This window comes from Sminthopsis crassicaudata, chromosome 2 (assembly GCF_048593235.1).
Source record: "Sminthopsis crassicaudata isolate SCR6 chromosome 2, ASM4859323v1, whole genome shotgun sequence".
In the NCBI taxonomy this organism is placed as follows: domain Eukaryota; kingdom Metazoa; phylum Chordata; class Mammalia; order Dasyuromorphia; family Dasyuridae; genus Sminthopsis; species Sminthopsis crassicaudata.
Window position 1 is genome coordinate 367304746 of NC_133618.1, and position 20343 is coordinate 367325088.

Genomic DNA, 20343 nt, shown 5'->3' on the forward strand with positions numbered 1-20343 from the left:
TCTGCACTTGCATCCTACATCAGGATGGCTTTAATAACCTGTACTTCCAGTTCTGTGCTCACCCTTTTCAAAAATATAAAATAATATAGGAAGGAAACACCACTGAAAACAGAAAAGAAGTACAGTGCAACTTGATGAGGGGCAACAGTCAAGTACATCTAAGCTTCTGCAATTCTAGAAATAAATCAAGAAGAATTCATTATGGGTCATAAGCCTGACATGAATGAATATGCATTTCTGTAATTTTTATGAAAACCCGCTAAAGACTACAGAAACTTAAACGTCTAGGAAAGAAAGTGTAACAGAAAATTTGTGACTAAATGAGTTTGGGCTAAAAAATGGAAGTCAACATAGTAAAATATGTTATGTCTACTGTGATAACATGAACATACATAAATACATATCAGACTTCTGATGATGGTTAGTTACCTAACAAATACACCGATGTAGGGAAAGAACAGTGCTAGAAATGCATAATATTAACAGGAAGAATAAAATGAGCCCAGCAGAAACCAAATGAGGAGAATAAAAAGTCCACATGACCTGCATGAATTCAGGAATTTTGAATTCAAGAATAAGGAAATGTTTTGCATGACTACATATGTATATTCTATATAAAATTGCTTATCTTCTCAGAGAGTGAAGAAGGAAGAGAAGGTCAGAATTTGGAATTCAAATTATTTAAAAGTGAATGTTTAAAGTTTTTATTTTAAAAAAGTAGTTGAGAAAAATAAAACAAAAATTAATTTTTTTTTAATGCACTGCACATTGGAGAGAAAAAAACCATAAAGAGGACATCGGACATCAGGAATCACCAAATCAATAGATGGGCAAGAGAGAAAGGTAAGATTTTTTAAATGATATAAAGACCATTATAATTAGCATGACAGGTTGTGTATAATTTAGCATGAACACTATTAATAAGAGGTTGTGACTAATAAGATTCCAGTTATAAGCTATTATATCCAAGTTTCAATCAAGCACAATATAAAATAGTAACACAAAAAGAATTACAAAACATTAATCAGGTATTACCATGATCAATTCTTAAAAAAAAAAAAAAAAAGGAAAGAAAAATGAAAGCTGAAAAAAAACATGAATAGTATTAGAACTAAAAAAGGTAATCAAGAATATGCTATAAACAATTTATAAAGCTATCTTATCTCTAGAATCATCTATCCACACACATATTGAAGTAAATGAAAATTATAAAAATATGAGAACATAAAATTTTTTGCCAATGATATCATATACCTAGATACTTAAGTCATGCAACTGATTGAAAAGAACAATACAAAATCTTATTGTTTATTGTTTGTTGAAGATGAATGAGCATTTGACACACAGTATGAATCACCAAGGAAGTTTTTTTAATGTATATGTCATGGTGACAGAAGATTCCTTATAGGGGCAAAACAAGAAAAATAAAGTGACTATATGATACTCTGGTTATTAAGGAACTGATAAAAATGGGGAGATAGGCGCACAAAAAATTTTTACTTCTACCAATGAAGATGTATAGAATTTATATGAAACAAGAAAACCTAATGTATAAGGAAGAGCTCCAGTTTCTAGATAACACTGTGTTAATACAATTCACAGAGGAAATAAGAAGAGTGCTATTGTCTAGATTAAAGCACTACTCAAACTTTCTGATCTCAGACCCCTTACATTCGTTAAAAATTGAGGACCCCAAAGAGTTTATGTGGGTTATATGTGTACAGATGTTTACCATATTAGACATTAAAACCTCTTATTATTATGAAAATAGTTTTGACTTTTGGATACCCTAAAAGTGTTCAGAACTTCCCAGGGATTTCTAGACCAAACTTCTGGAAAAATAGGTCTAGAGCAGAGGTAAGCAAACTATGTAGCTTGAGCTGCCTCTTTTTATACAGAGTGTTGAGTTATCTTTTTTATAGTAGGTGGTGAAAAAAACAAGTAGCAGACTGAATTTGGCCTTCAGGCCATCATTTGCCTGTAAGAGTATGATATAACAATAGCTTATTATTCTGGTCCATCAATATATATATATCTTAACCAAATGTTTCAGACAGACAATGAGTCAGAAGACTATCTAACAAGAAAAGTGAGCTAGATTGTTTTTGGCAAATTACAGAAATTGCATTGATCTCAAAGTTCAAGATCTCAAAAACAAAAACTTTTTTGTTTAATAGCAATACTATGTCAGCTGCTAATCATTGGTCACTACAATTTCTAAAGAATAAAAATTATAGATCACTCAAAAGGCAATGATGAGATATATGGTTGCCATAAAAAGAATACAGTTCTTTAACAACAACTACCTGAAGACTGCCTAGTAAAAGAGGTGGATGGTTCACAAAGGCAGAAAGTATAGACAGCCCAAATACTAGATTGATAGTTAGTATTAGTTAAGTTATGAATGAAACAATGTACAATAAAGTCCGGTTTATATAACCATATCCAAAGCTTTAGAGTATTTGTTATTTTTGAACTTTTAAAACTGCAAATACTATTCTAGGGAAATAAATGACATTGCTTTTTAGAAATATTAAAAAAAAAAACTAAAGTCTTAATTTAAAAATTTTTTTCCTGAAACTGTTTCAAAGTCTTTTCTACTTGATTTTGCTCAAAAGATAAAAGAAACTTTCTAAGTATTGATTATTCTTACTTGCCTTAAGCAACTTTACTCATTTTGTCTTACACATGTAACCTACTTGAAATCATTCTCTGCTTTCAAAATTTTATAAAAACTCCACCAAAATAAAATAATAGGGTTTTTTTGTTTGCTTCCTTTTTGCTAGTTCCTATCTATTATAGATTTTAACATTCCAAGTAAATAGATGGGCCTACTGTCACCACCCCATCTAGCTAATCAATGCCCTGATATTTTTGGGAAGTAGAAAATGTAAACATTTTTATGCATCAGAAATGAAAACTTTGGAGCAGCTAGGTGGCACAGTGGATAGAGCACCATCCCTGAAGTCAGGAGGACCTTGAGTTCAAATCTGCCCTAAGACCCTTAACACTTCCTTGCTGTGTGACCCTGGGCAAGTCACTTAATCCCAATTGACTCAGCAAAAAGAAAAGAAAAGAAAAAAAAGAGAGAGAAGAAAAGAAAAAAGAAAAAAATTAACTTTTCTATATAAAAAAGGAAACCTGATGAAACCTCTCTTTGGTAATGGCACTCCATTCAGAATACTGTATCTTTGATACTAAAAATTCTACAAGTAATCTGGAAAGATAATGCAACTCTCAATCTGACCAGTCTGTACATTTCACTGTGATACCCATACAGCTGGTGAAGACCAACTTCAAGACCCAGAGGAAGCATAGTACTTCTCCAACCTGACTCCAGCCCTGCTGAGACTTTTGTGAGTGGAAAGAATATCCTTTGGTAAATTTCATTGATATATTTTGTGCGATGTGGCCTAGTTCTTCCCTGAGTGTGACAATTAATTTATCACAAAAGTAGTCATTTAGAGGAATGATGTCAAGCTCAAATAAGAAAAAGAGGTTATTAAACTATAAGTAAAAACATATGCTGGCTGCATACTGACATAACATTACAAATTAATGTTATTTATGTTTTACTGTATCTTTATTCCTATTATTATATTTTAAGATAGTTCAGGCTGTACTTGATATGCATCCTGTGGACCTATCTGATATAAGTCCTATAGACCTATCTGCTTGCTAAAAATAGGAAAATAATATTGATAGAAGAATCTGATATTTCCTTCTTCAAAGTACTCAGAAAAAAGACACTTGTCTTTTGTAGAATACCAAATATTAATCTTATATGCATGTTATCCTAGGAAGGATAGGAGATGCTAAAAAAAAAAAAAAAGTGAAATTCTGAAAGTTTAAAGGGGGAAAAATCCAATAAGGAGAAAAAATACAAGTTGTCTGAATAGATACACAATGGATACACAATGTAATAGGACCCTTGTCTTTCTGATGCCAACTTTTTTTCCACCCAGATTCCCTGATATGGCTTCCTAGTTGAGAGACATAAAAAGTTTCAGCTCTGTGAGCCCCTCAGACATGATGAGTATCCTGAGTCCAAGTGAATCTTCATCACTTGATGACTTTACAAAATCAGAAATATTTCAAGATGAAGATGAGGGAGACTCACATCCAATAATATTAGCAAAAAGACTAAAACAATATATCAAAAACATTATACACCACTATAAGCATATTAAATTTCTATCAAGACAACTGGGGCTCAACATAAGGAATATTTGACAATATCAAAATCAAATGATTACATCAACAGATACTTAATCTGCTTTAGACAAAAACAAAAAATAGACTTTTACTTAAAAACATTTCAAAGCACAGGAACAAACAGAACATTCCTTACTATGTTAAATATCTAAAGCCAGAAGCTAGTATTATCTGTAATGGAGAAACATTGGTGCCTTTCCAAAACATCAGAAACAGATGTTCATATATCACAGCTATCATGATACAATATCAAACTACTTAAAAGTTATGCAGTCCAATCCTGAATGGGGCCTGCATAAAAGCAATCACAAGTTTGCAAAGGCTTTTAAAGACTTCTTACTTATAAGTCCTTTCCCTTTTCCTTGGATTTCTTAAGATTATGTCTGTTGAAACTTCCTGTGACTTCAACTGCCAGCAACAGAAAGTGAAAAAGCACCAATTATCTCTTGATGACAAAATCTTTTTTTTTATTTAGAATTTTTTTCCACAGTATATATGCATGAGTAATTTTTTTATAATATTATCCCTTGTATTCATTTTTCCAAATTATCCTCCCCCTCCCTCCATTCCCTCCCCCCGATGACAGGCAATCCCATACATTTTACATGTGTTACAATAAAACCTAGATACAATATATGTGTGTAAATACCATTTTTTTGTTGCACATTAAGTATTAGATTCTGAAGGTATAAGTAACCTGGGTAGATAGACAGTAGTGCTAACAATTTACATTCACTTCCCAGTGTTCCTTCTCTGGGTGTAGTTATTTCTGTCCACCATTAATCAACTGGAAGTGAGTTGGATCTTCTTTATGTTGAAGATATCCACTTCCATCAGAATATATCTTCATACAGCATTGAAGTGTACAGCGTTCGATGACAAAATCTAATGGGCTTTTCTCAGTCCTCATCCTTCTTGATTTCTATGCAGCCCTTGATACTTGCTCACTTTTATAAGTTCTTCATTCTAGGTTTTTATTACAAAGTTCTGTCCAATCACTGCTTAATATCCATTTCCTGGATTTTCATCCAAGGATTATACAGTAATTGTATTTCTCCCAAACTTTGCTCTGGGTTCTCTTCAATATTCTGCAAAGGATATTCTTTCCACTCACAAAATCTATTTATCAAATCCTAACCTTTCTTCTGATTTTTAGTCTCTAATCACCAACTATCTACTAGATATCTATAACTGGAAGACTCAAAGAAATCTTAAACTTAACATATATCCAGAACGGAACTCATTATTTTTCCTCTTTAATATCTGCCCTCTTTCACAATTCTAGAGCACAATTACTTCAGCATCACAAGGAATCACAACCTAAATGTCATTCTATCATACTATACGCTATTCTCCAAACTCATCCACTCCCAAATCCAATCGGCTGTTCAAAACATCTTATCACTCCCTTAGTAGTACTTTTAAAAATGGTATTTTATTTTTTTTCTCCAATTACATGCCAAGACAATTTTTAGCATTCATTTTTATAAGATTTTAAATTGAGAATTTGTCATCTTTCTTCCCTCTTCTCCCTTCTTCCTAGAATGGTAAGATAATTTGATACAGGTTATATATGTACAATTTTTCACATTTGTGAAAGAAGAAACAGATCAATAGAAAATAACATAAAAAAGAAATGAAATAAGTGGGGAAAAAAAGCATGCTTTGTTCTGAATTTTAATTCCATTAGTCCTTATCTTGATTTGGACAGCATTTTCCTTGCAGAAATCTTTGTACTTGTCTTGGATCACTCTGTTGCTGATACTATATACAATGTTTTCCTGGTTCTGCTCATTTCACTTCGCATCAAATCATTCAAATCTTTCCAAGTTTTTCTGAAATCTTACTGGTCATCATTTCTTATTGTAGAATAGTATTCCATTATATTCATACACCACAGCTTGCTCAGCCATTCCCCAATTGATAGGCATCCCCTAAATTTCTAATATTTTGCTACCACAAAAAGGGCTGCCACAAATATTTTTGCTCACGTAGGTCATTATCTCGTTTTGTTGAACTCTTTAGGATATAGACAATCATGTACAACTTGGTTATCCCTTTTGGATACAGTTACAAATTTGGATTAGTTAACAACTCCACCAAATTATCTTACCATTCTAGGAAGAAGGGAGAAGAGGGAAGAAAGATGACAAATTCTCAATTTAAAATCTTATAAAAATGAATGCTAAAAATTGTCTTGGCATGTAATTGGAGAAAAAAAATAAAATACCATTTTTAAAAGTACTACTAAGGGAGTGATAAGATGTTTTGAACAGCCGATTGGATTTGGGAGTGGATGAGTTTGGAGAATAGCGTATAGTATGATAGAATGACATTCCAATTTTCCCACATCTCCAACAGTAATCTTTTTCCTTTTTCATCCCATTAGTCAATCTGATAGTTGTAAATTAATACTTCAGAGTTGTTTTAATTTGTCATTCTTTAATCAAGATTAATTCAGAGTATTTCTTCATATGTCTATAATTAACTCTGATTTCTTTGTCTGAAAACTGCCTATTTATATCCTTTAGTCATTTGTCAACTGCGTATTGCCTTGTATTATTATGAATTTGACTCAAATTTCTATATTCTTGAGAAATAAACCTTTCAATTCCAACAGACTTGTAACGGAGAGAACCATCCACCATCCAGAGAGAGAACAATGGAGACTGAATGTGGAACAAAGCATAGTATTTTCCTTTTCCAAAATATGGTGGTAGCTGTTGACAAATATGGAAATATGTTTAGAAAAACTGTACATGTCTAACATATTGGTTTGCCTGCTATGCAGTGGGGGAGGGAGGTGGGGAGAAAGGAAGAAAAATTTGGAACACAAAGTTTTGCAAAAGTGAATATAATCTATTCCACTACTCTATTGCTTAATCAGTACTAGATATTTTTGATAGTTATTACTTTATGATACAGTTTGGAATCTGATACTGCTAGACAACCTTTCTTTGTAAATTTTTTCCCATTAACTGCCATAATATTCTCAACAACATTATTCCAGAGGTAACTGTAGGTTATTTTTTTTCTAGTTCTAATCAAATAATTTTTGGTAGTTTGATATGATAATAAATGAATAAATTAGTTTAGGCAGAATTGTCATTTTATTATATTGGCTCAGCCTACCAACGAGCAATTGATATTTCCAATTGTTTAGATCTGACTTTATTTGTGTGAAAAATTTTCCAATTGTTTCCAATTGCTCTGTCTTGGCAGTTAGACTCTCAAGTATATTGTCTACAATCATCTTGAATGGAATTTCTCTAACTCTATTTAACCAACAAAGCCCAGCAACAAAAGGAATGCTAATGATTTATGTGAGTTTATCTTATATTATGCAACTTTGCTAAAGTTATTATTTCAAGTAATTTTTAGTTGATTCTCTAAGGGTTCTCTAAATATGCTATAATATTTTCCTTGCCTATTCTAATTCCTTCAATTTATTTTTCTTCTCTTACTAATACAATTAACATTATAGTACAACATTTAATAAAAGTGGTGATAATAGGCATTGTTGCTTCACTTCTAAACTTACTGAGACTTCCAGATTATTCCTATAAATAACAATGATAGTAAAATAGATGAATATAAGAAATACTCAAAAAAATCATTAGCCTTCTTGTGTATTGCCAATGCAATCCAAAAAGAATAAAAAGACAATTAAATCCCTGTCATTCTAGCTAAGGAATGAAGAAAATTTCTGATACTAAACCTACCATGACATACAAGAAATTGAGTATACATTTACAAGGTACTCTATATAAAAAGAGACAAATTTAAATAAATGAAGAATGAATTGCTTATCACTAGTTTATACTAATATGAGAAATATTACCTAAATTGATTTAAAAATTCAGTGCCATAAAAAGCACTTCATATAGTTATTTTATAAAATTAGAAAAAATATGATTTAACTGAAGGAACAAAAAGTCAAGAATCTTAAATAATTATTAAATTTAGAAATAGAGTATGGTGGTACCAAATTTTAAGTTACAATACAAAGCAACAGATTTTATATGCACATATATGTGTGTTGTGTGTGTGTGAACATATATACACATTTGTATATATGTACAGCTTTGTTACACTAATTTGTTATAAGGAAATGTTTTGGTTTTGTGAGTGTGTTGTGGGGAAGAAGAAAGGGGATAATGGGAAGGATGAGCAAGAGAGAAGAGACTTATGAGGGAAGATTCAAGGGGTAGTGATGCCAAAAAAATAAAAGAAAAAGACAATTAATGAAACTTTTTAAATATAGAAAAGAGAGGAAAAGTAAGTTCAAAAGATGACACAGAAAAAGCAAAGTGTTTGAACTAGTGCTGGTTTTAATATCTCCTTTAAAAGTAACAGACTAAGGGGCAGCTAGGTATTGCAGTGGATAGAGAACCGGCCCTGAAGTCAAGAGATTCAGACATTTAACACTAGCTGCTTGACCCTGAGCAAGTCACTTAACCCCAAGTATCTTGCCACCCCAAAAAAATTAAATTAAAAAACAGGCTTTACATAATAGTTACACAGTCAATAGTCAAATACAATCCTACATTATTCTTCTTTCTATACTTTTTATATGTAGAAATGTTCGGGCTTGTTAACACTTGTTTTCATAGTAATTAAAACTATTATAATAAAAAAAGCAATTGGGCCAAACCAATTTCATTTCCTTTTTAATAGGAACTAAATTGGCAAATATGGGGAATCCTGTAGATACAGTTTACTATGATTTTGGCAAAACATTTAATAAAATATTTCATGTGGTTTACATGGAGAAGATGAAAAGATATGAACTAGATGACAGCATAATTAGATGGCTTCAGAACTGGTTGGATGAGTAGCCTTAAAGAATAGTCTTTAATGGTTTGATCTCAATGCCGCAGGAGATCGCCACTTGGGTATTCTAGGAGGCCGAGCTTGACCCTGTGCTGTTTATTATTTTTATCAGTGACTTGGTTAAAAACATAGGTGTTGTGCTCATTATATTTGCAAATGACATAAAGCTAGGAGGAACAGTGATTTCATTGAATGACAGAATTAGATACTCATAGGCTAGAACAGTGACTAAATCTAAAAAGATGAAATTCAGAAAAAAAAAATGAAGTCTTATTCTTGGGTTCAAAAAGTAAATTTCACAAGTACAGGATAAGGAGACATCATCATCAAGAAATAATTGTAGTTATAATAACATTTATATAAGGCCTGGTATTTTCCAAATATTATCTTATTTGATCTTCACAACACGCAGGTGCTATTATTATCCTCATTTTTACAGATCAGGAAAATGAGGCAAAGAGATATGAGGTGACTTGCCCTAGGGTCATAAAGCTAGAAAGTGTCTTAGGCTGGATTTGAACTCAGGTCTTCCTGATTCCAGGCCCATCAATGTAACTGAGTCATCTAGCTGCCCTGATTAGATGGTATTTTATCTGAAAAAAATCTGAGAAATCTTTAATCATTAAAGTCTTGAAGTGGATCAGCAGTGCAATGTGGCAACCTAAAGGCCAGAAAAGATCACCTGCAAAGGGTGAGAAAGTGAGCTAAACCAAAGAAACAGGCTAAAATGAGGAAAAAGAGAACTGCGCAAAGAACTGCAAGTTTTCAGTGTATTTGGATCGAATAGGATGGAGAATTTGAAAGACTATAAGGTCCAAGTTATAGAAGCCAGACAAGTTGATATTTGATCTTTAAGGTCATAGGCAACAACTGGGCCTCACAAGAAGGGAGGGAGTGTCTGAGGAGATGCATGTTTTAGGTAAATCATTTTGGGAGTTGAGTAAAAGATGGAAGTGAGCAGATTTGGTAAAAAGGGTAATTAATTATATTTTGAACATAAGTTTGAAATGTCTGTAAGAAATCAAGTTCAAGGTGTCCAAGAAGCAGTAGGTGATAAATGAGTATAGTTCAGGGGAGAGACTAGAAAAAATTATAGGACCTAGGAATCATCTACAGGGGTCATAACTTATGTAACTTACTAAAAAAAAATACATAAAGACTGCACCAAATACCTGAAAAGAAAAAAAGAAAAACTACCCAAAATCTGTAACTTATTCCAAAATTACAATATTTTTATTAATGCAAAAAAATTGTTTTAATTTTTAATTTATGGAATAAAACAAGCATTTCCATAACATACTACCATAAAACAATGATTCATAAAACTGCAAATCTACTATGCGTACCTTGTTTTTTTTTTCAAATATACAACAAAATTTTCATGCAAATTTCTTTTTTAAATCCCTATACTCCCCACCACAGATATGGCTGCTATTAAGCACAGATATTACATACATTATATATATAAAGATATTCTATATCTCTATGTTTTTTTCTTTGAATGCAAGATGCTGTCTCATTTTACATGTCCCTTATAGTTAATTTAAATAAAAATACAGTATTTTTGACAATTCCTAATATTACATACAACAAAATAATGTCTCTTACCTTTTCTCTGATTACAACTGGTTTTAGAAGCCCAGCTCAGTCGCAGACTCTGGTAATTAGTGTCTTCATCACAAACAAGTGTTCTAGTCAAACAAAAATCTATAACTGTACCAAAAATAGGGGGCAAGAAAAATCACAAACACTACATTAAGAAGAAATACTTACACAGTATAAGCTTATTGAAGTATGCAAAATCATCAAAGAATATATATGGTAGATGTTTAGTATTTAGAAATGAAATATAAACAGAAAATGTTTTAAGTAGATTTGAGTTAAGTAAAATGGCCTTGAGGTCCCTTCCAAATCTGTAATAATATAAATTCATAATTTATTCACTATTCTTTTTTGTCCTTTTCCCCCCGAAAGACATTTTACCTCTTCCTTTAGGAGGATTGTTCTAATATCCCTGGATTTCCCTAAAATCCCTGCCAAAGCAGTGCCAACTACCTAGTAAGTATATAATAATTATTTGTTAAATGGAAATGAATTGTTAAGAATGTTAATGGTACCTGATAACCCAAAGCAATCCCATACAAAATCTATGCAAATAACTTTAAGTCCTCTGATACTTGCAATACATACACACACACACACATATACACACACATCTGATATATTTACAAGGCAAATAACATTAGTTCATTTGATATTGGCTTATAGCATTAAAAATTAGAAGGCATGCCAATCTGGGGAATATTCAAAATTATACAAGAACTAACCTGGCTATGTGCATGTGATGCTACTAGTTTATAATTGTTCAAATGTTTACAGAACTGAGTATTACATTCACAAATTTAGAAATATGACAGGACATTTTTTAAGCACTATCAAATAAAGAAGTTAGAAATAAAAAATTAATTATATGAACCACAATTTTGCTTCCTTTCCCCTGACAATTTCACAAAGAGGGAAGGAATCATATGGATTAATAAGATACAATATAGCCCAAGCTGCCCTACAACTGATACTGAAAATTGCCCTATGTATGATATCATTTCTATTTGTTTGTTTCATCTACTTTAGCCTTATCCTAAATATTTAAATTCCATTCCCCACCACATCTTATTGCATGTCCTACTTAATATCTTTAACCTTCCTCAGTGACAGAAGATAGCAATCCCTTAGGGTCATGAAAGAATAACATTTATTTCCCAGTTTCAAAGGGACAATTCAATAATAGTGCAATCTTGATTTAAATCATTCCCATGGCTTTCCCCCAATTTCATAAAAATCCACTATTTAGCAGTCACTTCAGTTAACAGATGATTTCAGTACTAGTTGGGGAAGTACTTACAGAAAAAAAGAGAGAGAACTATGAAAAGAAATTATGTTAAGTTTTCTCATCCAATAAAGGATGTTAGCCCTAGGGGGAAAGGAAAAGAAAAAGGAAGATAAAGGAAGGAAAATACTTGCAAATGCTTTTACTTTTAGTTATAGATATATCACTTACCATATTTAACATCTGGCACTGTGACAGAGCTCTCTGCTATGTTAGTAGATAAAATAATCTGGTAAAAAGAAAACATCATGTAATGTGTATACTCAATGAATAATATGTAAAAAGAACTCTCTAAAGGAGAAAGTTATAAAATTCCTCAGTGGTACTTCCAGGCATAAATCTTTTTGAATGGAACATTTTAAGTGTGTATATGGAGTAAAAGTTTTTATATGATATTGCTAACATGAAAAAGCAATAATAGCAGCTCACATTTGGAGTGTGCTTAAAGATTTTATAAAGCATTTTATCCTAATAATCCTTTAGAAAAGGGCTGCTGTTACTGATTTTTACAGTTAATAAATCATAAGCTTAGGGAAAACGGTGTGATCTTCTCAAACAATTAGTTGTCATTCAAGGCTCCATTCCTATCAACCTACTATACTATGCCTTCCCCTAAGTGATTTACAAGGTAGGATTTCAAATTCAGCTCCATTTAAGCTTGTTCATAAAATCATCATTTATCCAGTATACATTACCCAGTATCAAGAGTAAAGCTAAGAATGGCCTTGTCCAAAAAGACTTGAGTTCAATAAATATACTGAATGTGTGACCTTAGGTAAATCAATTAATGTCTTACTGACCTAGCTTTAGGCAAGAGGAATACAGAGGTATCAAACAGAGATTAAAATGTAGCTGAGAAATATCTAAATAATATTTAGCAAATATTTAATATGTAAATTTTTAAAGTCAGTAGATACCTATAGGGATTCCTTATGTACAATTAATGGCCCCAATTTCTATTTGAATTTGATATCACAGCTCTAGGCAACTCTCTAAGCCTAAAAGTTTCAACTAGATACAGATCTGAATTAGTAGAGAGAATGTTTTCACTACAGAGCCCCCTAAATAAATGAAAATCACAGGTCTTGACAAAAAATATATATATATATATAGTTTTATATATATATAGTTTTATATATATATATATATATAGTTATATATATATATAGTTATATTGTCGACAGGTCACTATGGTAGATATCACGAGAGGTATAAATTTAAGTAAGAAATATCTATAAGAGAACTCTAGAGCAGGTAGGAGGGAAAAGGGGAATATATTTCTACACATAGGTACACATACATATGCCTATAGCAAAGTGGTAATGTGTCATATTATTCTTGTAGAAAGAATGGAAAATTGGAGAGAAGACTATAGGACAATCAAATGGGCTCAAATTTCAATGAATAGCATTGATAAAATAATTGAACTCAGAAACAAGTCATTAATAGTTCAATGTAAACTTAAAAAAAAAGTTTCCAATAGAATGCCTTAAGGGTATCCTCTAGCCTGTTAAACATTTGTATCCATCACTCAGGTAAGGCATAAAAAATATCTTTATCAAATTTCCATGATTAAGAGTCTAGATTTAAAGAGGCATTGACAAATTAAATTACTGTGCTGAATCATTTAAGTTGAAATTTAATTAGGATAAACATAAATATAATTGGGTTCAAAAATTCATAAGTACAACTTTGGGGAAACATAGTAAGACAATATTATTTAAAACTAATGCAAATATTATGCTACATTCAAGGGAAACATGCAAATGTGAGAAATTTGGGAAGACATAAAATTATATACAGCAAAGAAAGCTTAGCCAAAATAATTTTTAAATATCAAAAAAGGAAAGAAAATGACAATAAAATATATCAAAATTATGATCATTTCAACAGCCAACCTTGATTTCAAAGTAATGGTGTTAGAACATATTTTCCTCCTCATAATAGACAGAGTCTGGACTACTGATGCAGAGGAAGCATTTGTTGTCAGAAATGACCATAATGCTAATTGATTCTTCTTAACTGATCAACCTTATTATAATTTAAAGTGAGAATGTGTTAATGAGTAAAAAAGAGCATCAATAAAACCCTTTTTCTTTAAGAGGGAGAAAGGCAAGAGACAGAAAAAAAACTAAGCTACTAGAAAGTATGGTTAGAACTAAATCAGAATTTTATGAGTTTAGAACTGAAAAACCTCAAAAGAAAAGCAACCTGGATAGTTAATTAAAAAAAAAGCTCAAAATCAGTGATAGAAAAAATTGATGATGTTTAGCTAATAAAAAGAAAAGGAAAAAACTCTTTAATCTGATATGATTCAATAGGAGTAAGCTAGCCATCTTCTATTCCTGGAAAGTCTTTTTCATGGAAAAAGGAATTAAACATGCTCTGCTTAGCTACAGAACAAAAACAATGAGTGCAAATTTCCAAGAGGCATCTGAAATTAAGATTTGACATGAGGAAAACATGAGCCATCAATTGGGGAATGGCTGAATAAACAATGAATGCAATGGAATATTATTATTCTATAAGAGATGATAAGATGATTTCAGAAAGGCCTGGAAAGACGTACATGAACATATACATGCTGAATGAAGTGAGCAGAACCAAGAGAACATTATACACAGTAATAATAAGACTGTGTTATGATCAACTGTGGTAGACTTGGCTTTTCTCAACAATTCAGTGATTCATGGCAATTCCAATAGAGTTGGGATGGAAAATGTTAATTACATCTAGAAAACTATGGAAACTGTAATGTGGATTAAAGCATAGTATTGTCACCTTTTGGTTTATTTCATTTCTCATGGGTTTTTTTTTCATGTTTTCATGATTTTTCTTGACAGCATGACAAAAATGGAAATTTTTTTAAAATTTCACATATTTAACATATATAAGATTGCTTGCTGTTTTGGGGAGAGGGAGAAAAATTTGGAACACAAATTCTTACAAAAATGAATGTTGAAAACTATACATATATTTGGAAAAATAAAATACTATTAAAAAAAAGAAAAGAAGCAACCTATTTGAGGTAGACAAGTACATCAAAGTGATTAGTGAGATAAAGCTAGTAATAGTAAAATAGATCAAAAGTAAATAATATAGACAGAGGTTCTTAATCTTTTTTATATCATGGACTCCTTTGAATATTACACTGAGGCATCTATGTTTAGAAGCAAAAGTACTGCTAAATATGTAAAAATCATAATACACAGGATTACAAAGGAAACCAATTATCAAAATATTTAAACAGTTCCTGGACTCTAAGTTAAGAATTCTGGGTATGCTGCCTTAAATATCAAAAGGAATTTATAACTGTAGTAGTTCAGAAAAACTTTTCTAGTATTTCAAGCATGATCTTTCCTGTATCAGTTTGAGTCAATTCTGGAAGAACTTCCTCTTTATGTCTAGCATTTATTTACTCTCTTTTCTGGATTCTACTATACCTGGAACTTTCCATTTCCCATGCAATCTCACTCACTTGTGGTCACTCTGACCATGACATCAAAGATGAAGAACTAGACGTATCTAACTAAGACCTCACTTTGGCATTAGTGGGCATCAGTAAACTACAGATCAAACTCAAGAAGAGAAATAAGAGCTTAATTTAGCCTCAAGTGCCAAGTCTGGAAGGAGCCTCTCACAGAATCAGCAAGACCTTTCCCCTTCTAGCCACAGGCTAGAGATTATATCTCATGTAATGCCCCACTAGACTAAGCAGCTAATGAATCATTTCCTCTGATGCCATCTCTTCCCTTTTCCTGTTGTATATGCCCCTTGGGTGTCTGAATTTAAGCCTTGTTCTTTTCTTTTGAGTTAAAAATAAACCTATCATTAGAACCTTTTACTTTTGCCTCTCTAACCCATCTATGTCTTTTGTAAAAACTTTAAAGCTCCCCTAAATCAGATGAAAGAGTTTGATGATACTTCCACTTAAGAAGCAATAGAAAACCATTAAAAGAACAGACTAATGTGATCAGAGAAGTGCTATATGAAGGTCGCATGGACAAAGAATGAAAAAATTAAATAAGGATAGTTAGAAGGTTACTACAAAAGTTCAGTCTAGAGGTAATGAGAATCTATTAATTCTGGCACTAGTAAAAAGGGAAAGGAGAATACAGACATGAAGGACATTATGGAAGAATCAAAAATATTAGTAGATGCATGAATTTAAACAAATATAGATGAAAAAATACAGGCAAACTGAACTAGTCACAGTCTGAACAATTAATTTTTAAAATGAGAAAATTCTTTTCTTTTTGATTAGCAAGGGGTTTGGACCCTCAATCTCATTCTTATGGAAGACTCATCATGTAAAAATTCCCCTACAATGCAGATTGGCAATCTGTTGGTAGTTTATTATCTTAATAGTTATTTAGAACACTAAAAAGTTAAGTGATTTGAACCCATGGTCACATTGCCAGTATGAAAAAGGCAAGATGACATTGCTCAAGGCCAGCTCTCTTTTCATTCAGAATGTTATCTCATCACAAAAATCATAATTTAGGAAATAAATCAAAAGAGAGATTACTTTCCCTAAGTGTAGTAACTGGGAGGCAGAGAAGAGGAAGGAACAGAGAAAATGAGAAATGTGGCACAGTGATTTCATCAATATGGTGTTTCAGGTAAACAACTTCCTCTACACAACTGATGCGTATCTTCTTTACAATTTATATTCTTGAAGAGACATCTGGGGGCATTAAGAGATTAAATAATAACTTGCCTGCCGTTCATTTGTTTCACATTGTATCCTAGTCTTTGTGATCCCATTTGGTGTTTCCTTATTGGGGTATTGCTTCCTGGAATAGTTTGCCATTTCTTTTTCCAGTTCATTTTACAGATGAAGAAATTGAGGCAAACACAGTAATTTACTTGCCCAGGATCACATAGCTAATAAGTGTCTGAGACCAGATTTGAACTCAGGCCTGACCTCAGAGAGCTTTATACTCTCTTCTGTGCCACCTTGTTGCCCCATAACCTGTCTAGAGTCACATTAAACAGAAAGTGCTAGGAAAGGAAACTACTGGATTGTTTATACATGGAACTACAATGTCTATTTCCAATTTTCTCACCTTTCTATACCCAGGTACTGGAGTTAAAAATACATTATTCTGTTCTTCCAAAGTCACACTGGAATGGAGAGGATAAACCTGCAATCTAAAAAAGAGAATACTGACATAAAATGTCAAACATATCTTACATTTACATAGTATTTCAAGATTGAAAAAAAATTTTTTTTTGCAATTCTGAGGTATTCTGAATGTTAAAATCCTCATTACTTTAAGGCAATTAAAGCTCAAAAAAGATTAATGGTTTTTCCAAGATTACAGAGCTACTAAGTATCAAAGATGAGATTTAAACTAAAGATTTTCTGACTCCAAGATTAGTGTTTTTTATAAACACACTTAAAGTATTAATAATGTTACATAAGACATTTTAGAACATTATCAGTGACTATTCTTAGATTTATTCTTAGTTAGAAGTGGCTGTAAGATTCACTATATGCAGAAATTATTCAACTTTTTAAAAAAAATCGTTGATTTTGTATGTTTTAAACTACCTTTTGTGAACCATGTTTGTAAGGAGTTCGTGCATGTAGTTTATTTCACCTAAACCTGGGGAAAGAGGAAAAGAATCAGCTTTAAAATGTAGGTTTTAATTTCTCAAAAATCAACTTTCAAATCAAGATAATAATTTTTCACTTAAGTTCTATCCATTTTATTTCTTATTCTATGTCCGTATTCTACTTTCCCATGTATATGATCTATTGGATAGTTCAAAATAATACCTATACTTTTAAATGAAATTCTCTATCAACCTTAAAATGTGTTTTCTCAACAGTTTGCAACAGTTTAAAGACTAAAATCTTTAACAGACTCAATTTTTTAATCCTATAAAAAATTTTGCTAATGCCTTGCAAAACAAGGATGCACGTTTCTACTCATCATAAGTACACTTTTGCTTCCTAAAGATACATAAATATAATAACCATGAGGATCAACAAGTCCAATGGCATAATGAGGATAGGATGCTTTTCCTAGCATCTGAATTTGCTTACTCACCCATTTTGTATTACAATTTATAGGAGGCACAATATTGAAAATTTCTGCAAGGAGTATTTCCAAACATTTTTCTTTTAAGATCCCCTCCCATCCAAGGCAATTATTTGATAGAAAGTCTTTAAGTTGTCTTTCTCCCTTCTAGGATAATCATTCTGAGAGTAGGATTACACTCAAGTCCCCTTTCCAAATGTTAAATTCAAAGATGTTTCTTCCTTTCCCTCTGAAGCAATCATTTGAGGAGGAAGATACTCATAAAATTAAATAAAGAACTGACACATTCCTTTTAAGTCTAATATATAGCTCACATATTTTTTCTTTCATTAAGGGTTATTTTTATCTTTATTTTTCCATCCTTGTTAAGTAATGCAAGGAGAGATATAAGATCTTTAAAAATACCTCACTACCTCTGAAATGGAATTCTATGTGTTGGTTTGCTGTTATTTCCTTGTAATTTCTGTGTTACTATAGTCATCTCATTTAATAGAGCATTTACTATTCAATAATAGTGAAGAAAATATATGTCTGATCACTTTTCTAGTCCTTGAACACAAATTCATGTGTCATTTATCAAACTTCATTTCTCCATACCCTCTGATTTCTTTTTAGGTTCAGAGAAACTATTAACCTAAACATTTTTAAACAGATTAAGTTTAAATGCATTGAGTTGCGGCTCTGCTTGGTGCTTTTTCCTCATATAATACATATAAGAGGAATTCAAATGCTAGTAGAAATAATAATCACCTTTCAGATTCATTTTTCCCTGCAGTACTAGCAAGTATATAAGAATTACACACTCAATTGAAGTCTTAGCCTAAGCAGAATCTAATTAAGTTTAAAGGAAAAGGTTTAAGGTTTTTTTTTTTTTAATTTTAAACTGCATTTACAAGAAAATGGTATTTACACACATGTATTGTATCTAGGTTATATTGTAACACATGTAAAATGTATGGGATTGCCTGTCATCGGGAGGAGGGAGTGGAGGGAGGGGGGGGATAATTTGGAAAAATGAATACAAGGGATAATATTATAAAAAAATATATAATAATAAAATTTAAAAAAATTTAAAAAAATTTTAAACTGCATTTAAAAATCAAATGTTTAAAACATTATCCTTATCATCAGTAGCAACACATTCAAACACTAACTGTAGCAAACTATTTTCCAACACCAGCAAATATCTTAGAGACATATGAGTAATATATCCCAAGTACTCAAAGACATGATAATTGCTTTGATATTGTTATCACCCATAGCTGTTTTACTACCACATCCATAAACTCTGATATTCCTTTATCTAATTAAAATCTGTGAACACTTTATCTTTCTACTGGCTCCTTTCCTGATAGGCACAATCATATACTTATGATTTAAAAACCTTCACTTAAGTCTTTCCATTCCCACTTGGCATTTTTCTAACTCTACCCCCCTTCCTTTCCTGACTAAACTTGATAACATCATCTACAAGTAAAGTAGGGCCTCCACTTCATCTCTTCTGGCTTCCAGCCTAAACAATAATTAAAAATGTCCTCCTTCAAAGTTAGTACCAATTTCTTAACTGCCAAATCTTATAGCCTTCTCTCAATTTTCATTTACCTTGACTTCTTTGCTATCTTAGACATTGCTGTACTTTCTGCTCATAGATTGTTGTTCTTAAATTTTTAGGACTCTATTAGGTCTCCTACAACTGCATAGGAGTGGTTACTCCTCACACCCCATTTTCTACCTCTGTGTCTTAGTACTGGCTACCTCTCATGCCAGAATGTTATGCTCAATCTCTACATTTTCCTTCTCATGCTTTCCTTCAAGACTCAGATCAAACTCCACCTTCTAAAGGGCCTTTGAACTGCTGATGCCGTTCCTTTTCTGAGTATCTTCCATCTATTCTATTTAGCATGCAATCATCTAGTCATTTACACATTGTTTTCCTTTTGCAAGGAACATGAGCTCCTTGAGGACAGGGACGATTTTTTACTTGCTTGGCATTTTCAGCTCTAAGCACTGTCCTATTCATGAACTAAGTGCATAAAAATGCTTATTAATTAATCAATTGTACTCTCCTTCAGGATATTTTTTAAAATAACCCTTATATTACAAAATCAATAAATAATTTTGAAAATCTCTGAAAAGAAAAACAACATAAGACAAATTTAAGTATTACTCTAATGTCCTCTACAGATTAAAGTGTGTTCTAGAACTATTTGGCATCAATCTATCATATTTAAAATTTATTCGAAACTATTAAATTATGTACTATTTGTAACCATACCATTTGTAAACCAATTAAATCCTAAAGATAATAAAATTTTTTATTAATTTACTGGTAATTTAGATTTTTAAATTACTGATACC

General features: G+C 31.7%; 1 protein-coding gene and 1 long non-coding RNA gene across 2 annotated transcripts in view; both read right to left on the reverse strand.

The window, feature by feature from the left end:
- Positions 1 to 20343, reverse strand: part of TDRD9 (tudor domain containing 9) — a 175209-nt gene that overhangs the window by 67585 nt on the left and 87281 nt on the right. Inside the window, exons 10-13 of the mRNA XM_074291060.1 lie at positions 17493 to 17547; positions 17005 to 17089; positions 12107 to 12164; positions 10657 to 10761 (exon numbers count right to left, since the gene is read on the reverse strand). Of these exons, the coding sequence (XP_074147161.1) occupies positions 10657 to 10761; positions 12107 to 12164; positions 17005 to 17089; positions 17493 to 17547 (303 nt within the window). The remainder of the gene's footprint in view (positions 1 to 10656; positions 10762 to 12106; positions 12165 to 17004; positions 17090 to 17492; positions 17548 to 20343) is intronic.
- Positions 5752 to 7928, reverse strand: LOC141553516 (uncharacterized). Its single transcript, XR_012485486.1, has 2 exons — positions 6550 to 7928; positions 5752 to 6332 (listed from the first exon to the last, which is right to left on the reverse strand). It is a non-coding gene; the product is annotated as an uncharacterized LOC141553516 (long non-coding RNA).